A 14,291-nucleotide genomic window follows, 5' to 3' on the forward strand; every position below is an offset into this window, starting at 1 on the left:
ATCAAAATTTGTGGGAGCATAATGATCTTCATTTTAGAATTTTCTGATTTATTTATTTTCTATTTATTTTCAATTGAGAAAAATAATTTTTTTGTCTAAAGGAAATGAAAAAGGAGTGAATTATTTTGATCAAATATAATCAAACACAATAATTATGTGAAAAAGTAGAAAAATCAAAGCAAGATTATTCTGGTTGAGTAAAAAATATTAAGTAAAATGAAAACAAAATCAAATTCATACTTATTTGCATTTCAGAAAAGGTTCTAACATAAAAGAGACTAGCTTCATCAAGAATATGCAATCCAACTAGAACCTGTGTTTCTAAGTAGAAAAGAAAAATTCACTCTTAAGGATAACACATCAACATCATATAGTTACCTTTCCTAAAGTTCTAGACCTACTAAAAAACCAAAATCACTATTCAATGATACTCTTACCTGTTCCTAATACTATACCACCATCAAATCTGAAGTTACAAATAAAAAGATTAACAAAAAACCTCAGAATATATATTAACAGACAGGCCACAATAGGATCAAGCTTCTAACAAATTTGCTTCTTACAGGAGACTTACACTTAATTTATTTAAACTATTTCTAGTATATCCTCTTGCTGAGAGTAGTCTGTCACACAGTACATACTCAATGAAATAAATGACAAAAGAACAAATGAATGAATAATGACTTTGCTACAGGATTGCATCAAAGAGGTTAAGCAAAATTTTGTCCCAGTTCTAATATTTTACAGTTAAAAACATTTTTTTTGGCTTCAAAGCATAGGGAATTTTAGTTCCCCCACAAGAGACTGAATCCATGTTCCCTTGGTGGGGGGGAAACGTGGAGTCTTAACCACAGGACTACCAGGAAAGTCCCCTATGTCAAAATTTAAAAAGTCACTAGACTATTTAGAACTGGAAACAAAAGAGTTTAATTGCTCTGGATCAAAAATTTTCAGAATATGAAATCACCAATTTCAGACTATGTAATGACAAAAAATCATCAAAGATAAACCCTCAAATACCACGGTGGCTCAGACAGTAAATAATCTGCTTGCAATGCAGGAGAACCAGGTTCGATCCCTGGGTCAGGAAGATCTCCTGGAGAAGGAAATGGCACTTCAGTATTCTTGCCTGGGAAATCCCCTGGACAGAGGCACCTGAAGGGCTGCACTCCATGGGGTCACAAAGAGTCAGAGACGACTGAGCAACTAACATGCGCGCACGCGCGCGCACACACACACACACACACACACACACTGATGTTTTGTTAAGGTCACCATTCAACAGTGAATCTGTAAAAGGATTGTACTAAAAATTCGTGCAACCACTGGACTGACACACTCCAATTTTCTGTAGAAGAAATGTAATATATGCTTCAAGGTGGCCCTCAGACCGTCTGAAAAGTTCAGGAGAGATACTTAAATCACACATATGCTTACAGGTGCCACTAACAATTTTGGCAATTTAGGACTATCTAAATTTGGCAATTTAGGGCTTCCCTGGTGGCTCAGATTGTAAAGAATCTGCCTGCAATGTGGGAGACCTGGGTTCAATCCCTGGATCTGGAAGACCCCCTGGAGAAGGGAATGCCTACCTGCTCCCAGTATTCTTACCTGGATAATCCCATGGATGGAGGAGACTGGCAGGCTATATACAGTCCATGGGGTTGAAAAGAGTTGGACATGACTGAGAGACTAACACACAGGACTATCTATTCAGTCACCGCATTTTTGTTTTATTTGTTTTGTTTCAACTTAACCAGCCCACATACCAAATAGCAAGCACTTGAAAAAACAACTCTGGGTATGTTAGCCCTGTCCTCAATATAAGGCTTCCTATGGGGCTCACTAGCTAAAGAATCTGCCTGTAATGGACGAGATGCAGGAGAGGAAGATTCGATCCCTGGGGTGGGAAGATCCCCTGGAGAAGAGCATGGCAACTAAATCCAGTATTCTTGCCTGGAGAATTCCATGGACAGAGAAGACTAGCAGGCTACAGTCCATGGGGTCGCAAAGAGTTGGACGCAACTGAAGTGAATGAACATGGACGCAACATAAGGCCCTGCTTCCTGTCCCATTTCTCTGTTCATCTGGCTGACACCTTCTTGAGTTTTTTCTCCTCTACTTCAGCCCCATGCTACCACTCATTATCTGTCCTTCAGAAATGGTCAGTTCTGGCTACCCCGATTAACTACTCAGTCAGCAGCAGTGCTGCTCCTAGTCCACAGTGCCAGCCCAAAGCCAGGCCTGAGCAAGCCTCTTACAATGGGGAGTTGTACAAACTTACATGACACATCAGTGTGACAGTGAGAAGGCAGTTCTCCAAATTACCATCTCCCATGGCAAAAGTTCTTTAACTGCTTAAAAACACCATGGGAATGTTTTGATGAGTGTGATCAAGGAGTTCTTCAACAAAGCAACCAATACAGCATTAATCCCGTAACATGCCATGATGCAGATGATAGAGCAGCTGAGGCAGAAAATGAAGTAAGAAGCAGGGGTGTCGGTTCTAGGATGAACTAACAATCATGTAGTATTTAAGGAACCTAGAGCAACAATCAGAGCAAAAAGGACTGAGAAAGTCTCTGAATAATCTTGGCCAATGTTTATAATAAGGAAAAGAGAGGAGTTGGTCTGATACATACATGAGCTTCATCTTGAAATATGGAGTACTCCATATTTAATTCCTTCAATGCCTAAGCTATTTCACAGTTATTAGCAGTTTTAAGCTTTATTAAACATCACTGTTTTTTAAAAAAAGTCTAGAAGGCTGACTACAACATTCCTTTGTTCCTCATTTCTGGGAAGTTCCCACTACAGTCTTTCTTTTTCTTTTGGTTTTCTGTGTATGTGTGTAAAAGAGATGATGAATTCTTTTATTCTTAAGCAGTTAGTCTTAGTTTTTTAATTTTCTTTTGTAAAAACTGAAATACAGTTGCAAAGCAAGCTATACAGAAGATCGCCAGTCACCCATTCCCAAATCACAAGCTGGACTGAAGTCCCAGGATAGTATAGTAGTAATCATTTCTGAAAAACACTGAGGTTCCTTCAAGGCACTGTGAACTACAGATAGGAATTTAATACAAAGCAGTTCCATCTTGATTCCCATTTGAAAGTACTTTGATCATTAAGAAAGAAAGGTTACTGTTGCTCTTACCTACCTACGACATACTGAAGACTGAGTGAAAGGCAGAAATTAAGAAATACTATAAGGACTTCAAAGGGCTTCCCTGGTAGCTCAGACGGTAAAGCGTCTGCCTACAATGCAGGAGACCCAGGTTCAGTCCCTGGGTTGGGAAGATCCCCTGGAGAAGGAAATGGCAACCCACTCCAGTATTCTTGCCTGGAAAATCCCATGGACTGAGGATCCTGGGAGGCTACAGTCCATGGGGTCGCAAAGATTCAGACATGACTGAGCAACTTCACTTCATAAGGACTTCAAGCTATCTTTTAAAATATATCCAATAAACTCAAAAGTTGTTAAATTTTCTCTCCAAAAAGTTTCAAGGGTCCTAATGAAACAGCACAAACATGGGCAGTTTGGTCTCCAAGTTGTGCCTGATCCTCTCCTTTTCAGCTATCCAATGTTGTATCATGGGGGCTTCCCTGGTGGCTCAGATAGCAAAGAATCTGCCTGCAATGCAGGAGACCTGGGTTTGATCCCTGGGTCAGGAAGATCCCCTGCAGAAGGGAAAGGCAATACATTTCAGTATTCTTGCCTGGATAATTTCATGGACAGAGAAACCTGGCAGGCTACAGTCCATGGGGTCACAGAGAGTTGGACATGACTGAGCAACTAACACTTTCACTACTTTCATTAGTGTTGTATCATATATATCAAATATCACAAGCTAAAAAATCAACAAAGTAGCTTAAAATTGTTACCACAATACTACATTTTTCAATAGAGACAAAGACACACTTTTAATTTATCATATTTGGGATACAACTTCAAAAATTTCACATTAGAGTCATGCAGGAAATACTACAGTACAGTTCATTGAGGGTTCAGGCTTCTTAATTATGCTTAAAACTAGAAATCAAACCTAAAAAGTTTTGGCCACTCTTCAAAGTCAGCATAACATTCAATATTTAGCATTCTGCATTAGTAAATTGAAAGAAACTGAACACCAGCTTAGGCCATGGGAATAATACAAAGATTTTCATTGACAGTAAAAGTAGAAACCTTCCACAGTATACTGTTATTAAAGTAGAATATGAGTCAATGACATGCTGAAAAAGCAGAAAACTGAACTGAAAAGGTTGACATTTATTTTAAGAGGCTAAGCACTGAAATTTAGGATAGAGACAAAAGAATATATAACTGGGCAAGAATCGAATTTCTAAATGACTGCCAGGCTTGGAATCAATGTAAACATTGCAGCTTCCTTTTAAGGCATTTTACTTATAACCCAGAAGGATAATATGAAATCAATATAATAGGAAAAGGAAACCTGTTTTTTATTTGCTGACTGGTTTTGCCTTACTAGTTTATCTTAGAATATCCTCTTCACCTGCATGACTTTGCATATGCTTTTTCCATTTTAAAATTAATCTTTCATTACATTCTTCTTATAATAAATTAATTACCAATATGGTTAAAATTGGTAATTAAAATTTAAATGTATTAAAAAGCAGAGACGTCACTTTGCCAACAAAGTCTGTATAGTAAAGCTATGGCTTTTCCAGTAGTCATGTACACATGTGAGAGCTGGGCCATAAAGAAGGCTGAGTGTCAAAGAATTGATGCTTCGAATTGTGGTGCTAGGGAAGACTCTGAAGAGTCCCTTGGACTGCAAAGAGATCAAACCAGTCAATTCTAAAGGAAATCAATCCTGAGTATTCATTGAAAGGACTAAAGCTGAAGCTCCGATACTTTGGCCACCTGATGCAAAGAGCTGACTCATTGGAAAATACCCTGATGCTGGGAAAGACTGAGGGCAGGAGGAGAAGAGGGCAGTAGAGGAAGAGATGGTTAGAAAGCATCACTGACTCAGTGGACATGAATCTGAGCACACTGTGGGAGATAGTGAAGGACAGCAGAACCTGGTGTGCTGCAGTCCGTGGGGTCAAAATAGTCAGATGCAACTTAGCAGCTGGACAGCGTTAGACACGACTTAACAGACACTGTCAATTTCGATGCCTTCCACTTCTCCAGTGGTAATCACTGTTAAATATGGTGATTATTCTTTTGCATCTTTTTCTATGCATGTATTCACCTGGTTGTGAGTGAGCCTCTAAAAAAATACAAGTAGTTTCCTGCCAGGTATGTCTTTCTCATTCTTTTTCATTTTTTTCCTTCAATAACATATTTTGGAGCTTAGTTGAACATTAGTACATATAGATCTACTTCATTCTTTTTTTTTTTTTTTACATAAAATTTCATACTTTATCTAAACTGAAGTCCAGTTATTCTTCTTTGAGGGATACTCAGGATATCCCTCAAAGGGATATTTACATCTAAAAGGAAAACCTATTGTTTTCTTCTATAGTTCTATATTCACAATACTTCTGCTACCACGTTTGTAGGTTTTCCACACATAGCAATTCTCTAATTCTGAGTGGCTACTAACTCAATTCTGATACTAACTGTCTGGAGTTGACACAAACCCCACAGGTTAAGGCTCAGTCCCATAAAACAATCTCAACTTTTAGGTTCCAATTTTAAGTCCCAGGTACCTTGTATCTCTTCTGACTAACTGACCAAAAACCATGGGTTTCCATGATCCTTTCCAGTGCAAAATAATTTACTAGAACAGCTCACAGAACTCAGGAAAGTGTTTTCCTTACTATTGCTCGCTTATTATAAAAAATTCAACTCATGAACAGATAAACAGAAGAGATCACTAGACAAAGGTATGTGGGAAGGTGTGTAGAGCTTCCACATCCTGTCTGGTGTTACATTCTAGTACTCAATGTGTTGACCAATCCAGAAGCACCCTAAACTCCATTGTTTAGAGTTTTTATTGAAGTTCCATAGGCATGATTGGTTAAAGCATTGGCCACTGATGACTGGACTCCATCTCCAGCTCTTTCCCTTCCTAAAGGTTGGGAAGTAGAGACCAAAAATTCCAATCTTCTAATTACATGGATGGTTTCTGTGGCAACCAGCATTCCCATCCTTAGTCAAAAGTCACCTACTTAATATAAACTCATGGGCTTAATAACCTATTTCAGAAGCAGAGGACAAAGCACAAATGTTAGTACAAAAAACATACTTATTGCTTTTACCACTTAGAAAAATACAGAAGTTTTAGGAGTTCCATGCAAAGAATGGGAAATGAAGACAAAAATATGTATTTCTTATCAAATGACAATATCACAACAGCATTACAAATAATGCTGCAAATAGAGCTCCCTACAAATGCCCTATTATGGTATACATACATTCTCTAGTGTAGATTTTGAAACATGTAATTTCACAATTTAAATATTAACGAATAGTGCTAAATTACCCTCAAAAGTAGTGTCAGTCTATAGTTCCACTAGCAGTGTATGAAAAGACAGACTTATTCATAGCCTCATCAATTCTTGAGACCGTTAGTCTTTTTAAAATTTTCACCAGTTTGATAGTTGGCATTTTTAAACTGGTATTTCCTTGAATGAGGCTTTGTTGGTGGCTCAGCAGTAAAGAATTCACATGTAATACAGGAGATACTGGTTTGATCCCTGTGTCAGGAAGATCCTCTGGAGAAGGAAACGGCAACCCATTCTAGTATTCTTGCCTGAAAAATCCCATGGTCAAGGAGCCTGGTGGATTACAGTCCATGGGGTTGCAAAAGTTGGACACAACTTAGTGACTACCACTTTCTTGAATAATAACACTACCACCATTTTCTTGAATAATAACAGAATGAATAGCTTAAATGACAAAATGACAACAAATAACAAATGTTGGCAAAGATGGAAGAAAAGGCAACTCTAGAGCACTGTTGGTGGAAATGCAAATTAGTAAGCTGTTAGGTAAAACAGCATGAAAGTTCTTCAAAAAATTAAAGGTATCAAAAGAACTACGGTACAATCCAGAAATTCCACTTCTTGGTAGTTTTCAGAAGAAAACAGAAACAGAAATCTAAAGAGATGTACACGCCACTATGTTCATTGCAGCCTTATTTCCAATAGCCATTGTATAGAAGCAACATACATGTCCATCCAAGAATGGAATAAAGAGGATGTGATATATGTGTATAAATATGCATGCATAAACAATGAAATATTATTCAGCTATACAATGGTTGAATGAAATGAAATGAAATCTTGCCATCTGCAACAATATGGATGGACTTAGAGGGTATTATGCTAAGTAAAATAAGTCAGACAATAAAATATGATTTCATTTATGTTTGGAAAATCTGAATAACAAAACAAATGAACTAATGTAACAGAACAGAAACAGAATCAGAAACAAACAGGTGGTTGCCAGAGGGGAGGGTTTTGGGAAGATGAGTAAAATAGGTAAATGAGATTAAGATTATTTATTTTGTAACTTAAAACAAGTCAAAAGGATGAAATGTACAGCATGGGATATATAGTTAATAATACTGTGATAATTTTACATGGTGACAGGTATAACTAGACTTATTGTGGTGATCATTTTGTAATGTATAGAATTACCAAATCCCTATGTTGTGCACCTGGGGCTAACATGGTATTGTGAGTCAATTACACTTCAATTAAAAAAAGGAATGAATACTTACTCATGTGTTATCATCCTCTTTTATTGCTTACCAATTCCTATCCTATACGTACTTTGCAACTGGGAAGTTTTTCTTTTCTGTTTTTTTTTTAAATAAATTATTTATACATTGTACCAAAAATTTTGTTATATAAAACATAAATATTTTCCTATCTTTTAGTTTAATTTGCAATATTGTATCAAAAGTAATTTTCTGTTTTAATGGAGTCAAATGTAACATTTTATTTCCCCTTCTGACTTACTTTTCTCACCAAGCTCAGAACTTTAATTAGCCCAAGTCCATAAAGATGTTTTTCTATATTTTTCTCCTAATACTTTTGTAGTCTAGAACTCATGTCTAGGTCTTTAAACCATCTTGAATTTACTTTTGTGAAGTATGATTTCATTCTTTTTTCAAATATAAACAAGCAAATTTTTAACTTCTCTGAGACTCAGTTTACTTAGTTGTAGAATGACAGCAATCTACTTACCTCATCGATATTTTACTAAGATTAAAAGACAATACATTTTAAATTTCCTGGTATAATCCTTGGCATATTAGAAATGTTTATTACACATCAGTTGTATCTGAAAATATATTTAACATTCTTTTAATAAATTGTCACTATATGAAATAGTAGCATGCGTGCTTGGTTGTGTCCAATTCTTAGCAATCCCGTGGACTGTAGCCTGCCAGGCTCCTTTGTCCCTGGAATTTTCCAGGAAAGACTACTGGAGTGGGTTGCCACTTCCTTCTCTAAGGGATCTTTCTGACCCACGGTTTGAACCTGCATCTCCTGCATTGGCAGGTGGATTCTTTACCACTAAGCTACTTGGGAAGCTGATATGTAATAAATATGAATAAGTTAATAGTATATTTAGTAATTAATATAATATTTAAAAAAAGCAAGGCCATCAGTGCAGATCATGAAAAGTACCAGTGGAGAAATTTAGTTTTTATATAACAACCAATAAGTTAGTCACATGTAGAAACCATGGCTATGGTTTTACTGCTTCCAAGTATAGGAGGTACAGATGGGTTTTAATAGTTATAGAGAATTTATAATATGGCAGGAAATGTCTGAAGCAATATATAGGTATGCACTCAATGTTCCCTCAAGAATAATACTACTAGGCATTTTTACCTCCATTTTCAAGTGGGGGAACTGAGGCATGAGAGGATTGAACTCAGGTCTCCTGCACGCAGGTGGTCTCCGGCACTGCAGGCAGATTCTTTACCGACTGAGCCATCAGTGAAGTCCTAAACAAGGTAAGCTGGCAGTAGAACCAAAGTATGGATCCAGGCAGTTTGACTCAAAAGCTAACACTCAAGTCACAAGGCTAAGCTGCATCCATAATATCCCAGGAGGTGGTATTGAATATCATTCACCAAAACAAAGGAAGACTTCAAACTCAGGGAAGTAAATTCATTCATCCAAAGGCCAAAACTGACTTTAATGACCAAGTCTTTTCAGTTTCGACACCAGTTCCAATTAGAGGATCTCTGATGTTAACAAAGTTATAACCAACCTAGACAGCATATTAAAAAGCGAAACACTACTTTGCCAACAAAGGTCTGTCTAGTCAAGGCTATGGTTTTTCCAGTGGTCATGTATGGATGTGAGAGTTGGACTATTAAGAAAGCTGAGCTCCGAAGAATTGATGCTTTTGAACTGTGGTGTTGGAGAAGACTCTTGAGAGTTCCTTGGACTGCAAGGAGGGCCAACCAGTAAATCCTAAGGGAAATCAGTACTGAATATTTATTGGAAGGACTGATGCTGAAGGTGAAACTCCAATACTTCAGCCACCTGATGCAAAGAACTGACTCATTGGAAAAGACCCTGATGCTGGGAAAGATTGAAGGTGGGAGGAGAAGGGGATGACCAAGGATGAAATGGTTGGATGGTATCACCAACTCAATGGACATGAGTTTGAGCAAACTCTGGGAGTAGGTGATGGACAGGGAAGCCTCGCGTGCTGCAGTTGATGGGGATGCAAAGAGCTGGACACGACTGAGTGACTGAACTGAACAGATGTTAACAATAAATGCCAAAATGTCTTGTCATATAAACAGCAAGTTACTGAGTGTCTGCTACAGACCAGGTACTCTTCTAGAAGCCAGGGATATAGAAATAAAATACAGTTGCTGCCTGCGAGTATACACAATATATTATAAAGTTACAGAAAGAAGGAGGCTAAGTCAATTGAGGACAAAATGGGGTAAGGCTGGTGAGAGAATACTTCTAAGAGGAAGTGATGTTTGGGCTATTTATATGAACCCCAAAAGATAGTAAAAGGTGACCATGAGCACAGAGAAAAGCAGAGGGCATGTGAGAGAGAACACGCACTATAAATCATCACTGGATACTGTATTAAATAATAATATTCAACTTCTACAGAATAAAATTTTCATAGGAAAAGGCTTCCTCTGGAACAGTGAAAACAAAACAAAAAAGATGTACTCAGAGAACTGTAATATTTCAGCCTAGATGAAAATTTTGACTCCATAAAAACTCACTTGTAATTTGTCCCTGATCAATCCTCAAATATTAACAAATGGGATACAGTGGATCCTTCTTCCAATGTACTCATAATATTCTTCATGACAGGCATATATTAAAGACTTGATAAAAAAAAAACAACTCACTTTATACTACAGCAGGGAAATCTGAAATCAAGCAAAATCAAAAGAATTCCTCTCAAACTGAGTGCTGTTATGAATAGTGCTGGATCTTCAATTACAGAGTCATAGAAATGAACAGAATTATAAAGGCTATCTACTTCAATCCTCTCATTTCAAGATGAGACTGAAACCAACAAAGATAAAATCATTTGTCCAAAATGACTAGATTATACACAGTTGGCAGAACCTACATATTCTCTCTTTAAGAAAGCTACAATGAAGGGACCTCAGGAAATTCATTTTATTTGACCCTTAACACTAATCACATGTGATTTAGCATGGGGATAAAAAAACTATACTGCCTATTTAAAGATATGGGTTTCCATGTTACCAACAATCCCACATACAGAAGCATACTTACTTAGTCAGTCTTTCAATGGTTTGTATGTGAACATTATTATGGGTTTGGGAAAGAACAGCTTCATGCTGAGCACATTTCAAACAAAGACCACCAACACGGTTAGAAATATTAGCAGCAAGAAGAGACTCTTTATGCTTTAGTCGCTCTTTAAGATCTTCACAGTTTTTCTGATATTCAGCTAAGTCTTTCCTAAAAAGAAGAGAAAAAAGCTTTACCAAGTGGACATAGCAGGGGAAGAAATTAGGATAAACTGAAAAGTAGCACTGACATATATACACTATCATGTGTAAAATAGAAAATAGATAGATAGTGGAAAGCTGCTATATAAGGCAGGGAGCCCAACCTAGTGCTCTGTGACAACCTAGAGGGGTGGGACTGGGGTGGGGAGACTCAAGAGGAAGGGTGTATGTGTGTATATATATATACACACACACATATAAAACCATGAATGATTCACATCATTCATGGCAAGGCAACATAGTAAAGCAATTATCATCTGATTAAAGTTTTTAAATTAATTAATTAATTAATTTTACTGCAACATTGTATTGGTTTTGCCATACATAGACATGAATCCACCATGGGTGTACATGTCCAGGTAAAAGTATACTACTTTTAAATGTATCACCACAGTGATAACTACTATCATTTACTGGTATTTACCTTATTAGGTGCTTTTTATACAATACCTCATTAATTCTTACCACAACCCTGAGATGTAGATGTGATTATCCGAATTGACCCTTTGAATAAAGTGAGACTTGAAAATATTAAATTTCAAGTTGTTTTAAGATTTTAACACAGACTAGTGTGCCTCAGATACTGGCTCTCTTTTCAAGGGATCCCATCTCTTCCCAGAAATAAAACTCCAAATACAAATCCTAAATAGTTTCTCTCAATAAAGTGATAACACAATATTCTTAAATTGAGGGAAATATCCTATTTCAAGTGTTAACTCTTTAAAATATATAAAGAGAACCTTAAAAGATTGCATAAAGGACATGGATTTTATGCATGAGTAATTTAATACTGCCCATTTTTCTTCAGTAAAAAAAATCAACTAACCACAAAATTCTACAAAGAACTGACAGTGGGCTACAGAAAGAAGTCAGAATTCGACAGACATAAGATTTCACAAGTAGCAGCTATTGGCTGGAAATATACAGCTTGATAATGAAAGGGCAGAGGAATTGTGTGTGAGTGTTCTTCATTTGTTTGTTTGTTTTAATGGGATAGTTCCTGGATAAGGATTTTCTCTATGTTGATCTGCTAAGGATTAAATGACCAGTATATGGATTGTATTTTCCTTCCCCTTCCCTAAAAAGCTTTGGTAAAGTCAACTTAGGTCACTGAGCTTCCTTGCACACATATCCCTTTCATATTGTAATTTTTTTTAAAGTCTTAAAGAAATTATTCTTAAATTCTTAAGACTGCAGATGGTAGGTACTTTATCTCTGGCTCAGACTACTCTCTATAGATAAATTCAGGGATCTATAGCCATCCTATTTTGTTCCCTAAAACAAAGGAGAAGCCAACAGTCAAGACACCTGGCTGTTACACACTTCGTTGACACTTGGGATTTGGGGGGCTTTCAGGCAGCCTGGAAGAAGTGGAAAAGATCTATGGGCCACCTAAGGGTTAAAAGAAAAAGCAAATCTAATGACACACTGAAGCAGAAAAAAAAGGAGCTGTTTATATCTTTCTCCGAAGATAATATCTACAAAATAATGTTTCCTTTTAAGTATCATGTAGAAAAAGTCTGATGGTTGGATGGCATCACCAACTCAGTGGACATAAGTTGGAGCAAACTCTGGGGCATGATGAAGGACAGAGAAGCCTGGCACACTGCAGTCCATGGGGTCACAAAGAGTTGGACACAACTTAGTGACTGAACAACAACACAGTTTGACTTTCGAAAGCTTTGTAAAAAAAACCTCAGAAGTACATTCCAAAGTCAGAGAGTCCCCATTACTTCTGTCAGCTCCAAATTCAAAACACTCAAGTAGATTCAGTTACATGAAAAGGCAAACAGAAAATTTAAAAAATAGGTAACGTAAAACTAGAGTTTCCAGGAGCAGTGATTTTATTTCTTTCTTTAAGAAAATGTTTCTTTAAATAATCTTAAATTATGCTAAAAGAAAATGAAGAAACAGAAGAATGCAGGGAACAAAGTCTGGTCCATTGCAAAGTGATATTTTAATGCAACGCAAGACTGCATAGTTGAATTGTGAATGGAACAAAATAAGTCATATTCCCATAAAATAATGAGTTAGAAATATATCACTAAATACTGAAGAACCAAAACACAATAGAAATCAAACTATAGCAAAGCAAGAAAGCAAAAAATCAGACCATCTTATAAAAGTTTAGATTTCTTCATGAAAAATTAAGAGTCCCTACAGACATCCTTAACCTTATATGGCATGAAAGGCATCAGAATATAGCAAAAGAAATGAATAACTACATTTGTAGCAAAAAGCCATGAGTTCTGGCTCTTGGTAGTACTTTAGTTATCACTCTAGACAATAATATATGGCCTGTTAAATTTTATGTTTTTTTTAATTTTATTTCAAAAATAAAATTTACTAAAATAAAATTATAAAAATATTTTAAAGGTTATTTCATTAGAAAAGATTTCATTACCACTGTTTCAATTAACCTTTAACTTAAAAAATTAATTCCTGTATTTTTTCCTACTCACAATATAGAACAAATCACTAACGGTTAATCTATAATTTATAGGCTCTACTGGGATTTTTGAAAACATATCAAAAAGTACATGAAAATTTGTATATACTCAAATTTGCCAAGGATATAAAAACTCAAACTATTATACTACTGTTGCAATTTTAAAATTAGATGAAGACCTCCTACAGAAGAAAAAAATATACTTGCTTGCAATTTGAAAATTACAGTGCTTTATTTACATTATTTTATTTTAAAAGCATAATTTCTATAAGAAGAGCTACTGATTCCTTTTTCTATATGAAAACATAATATTTTACAACTGATGAAGGGATAAAATTTATAATTTAGCTCATATTTCTTTGAAACAGGATTTGAAAAAGGATCTCACAAATCCCTTTAGCCTTTACTAATCTGAGGAAACTTCATGTAGTGTATATAAAATAACATCAAGCAATTCCTATATTGACTAAAACTTAAATTTCAGTAAACATTCAAACATATTTTTAAGATCATTATGGTTTTGCCAATGACTTTAAGTAGATGATAATACTTTACCTCAAAAAAGTCAATTGAGATTCCAGGATTTCACTCTTTTCCTCATAAGTAAGTTTTAGTCTCTCCTTTAGAAAAGAAAAAAAAAAGTGTACATTTTGTCCATGTCCTATGTTTTCATTATTAATATTAAATCAGTTATTTTTTTTTTTACTCAGGAGAAAAATCAATGTGCCCTCTCTGGAATCACTTTCCCTTTCCCACTCCAAACACTCTATTTTTATTGAGTGAAAGCCTGCGAAGAACTACTGAGTCATAAAATGGTGATTACTAATAAAAAAGCTTTTTTTTTCCAAAACTGCATACACCAGTTTTAAACGTATGACTGGGCAAAA

The 14,291-nt window shown here is 36.0% G+C and overlaps 1 protein-coding gene across 4 annotated transcripts in view; it reads right to left on the bottom strand.

The window, feature by feature from the left end:
* Positions 1-14,291, bottom strand: part of SDCCAG8 (SHH signaling and ciliogenesis regulator SDCCAG8) — a 248,408-nt gene that overhangs the window by 189,109 nt on the left and 45,008 nt on the right. For all 4 annotated transcript variants that reach the window (XM_065935618.1, XM_065935615.1, XM_065935616.1 and 1 more), the window contains exons 7-8: positions 13,960-14,024; positions 10,717-10,905 (exon numbers count right to left, since the gene is read on the bottom strand). In XM_065935618.1, the coding sequence (XP_065791690.1) occupies positions 10,717-10,905; positions 13,960-14,024 (254 nt within the window). The remainder of the gene's footprint in view (positions 1-10,716; positions 10,906-13,959; positions 14,025-14,291) is intronic.

This window comes from Muntiacus reevesi, chromosome 5, assembly GCF_963930625.1.
Source record: "Muntiacus reevesi chromosome 5, mMunRee1.1, whole genome shotgun sequence".
Classification (NCBI taxonomy): Eukaryota; Metazoa; Chordata; class Mammalia; order Artiodactyla; family Cervidae; genus Muntiacus; species Muntiacus reevesi.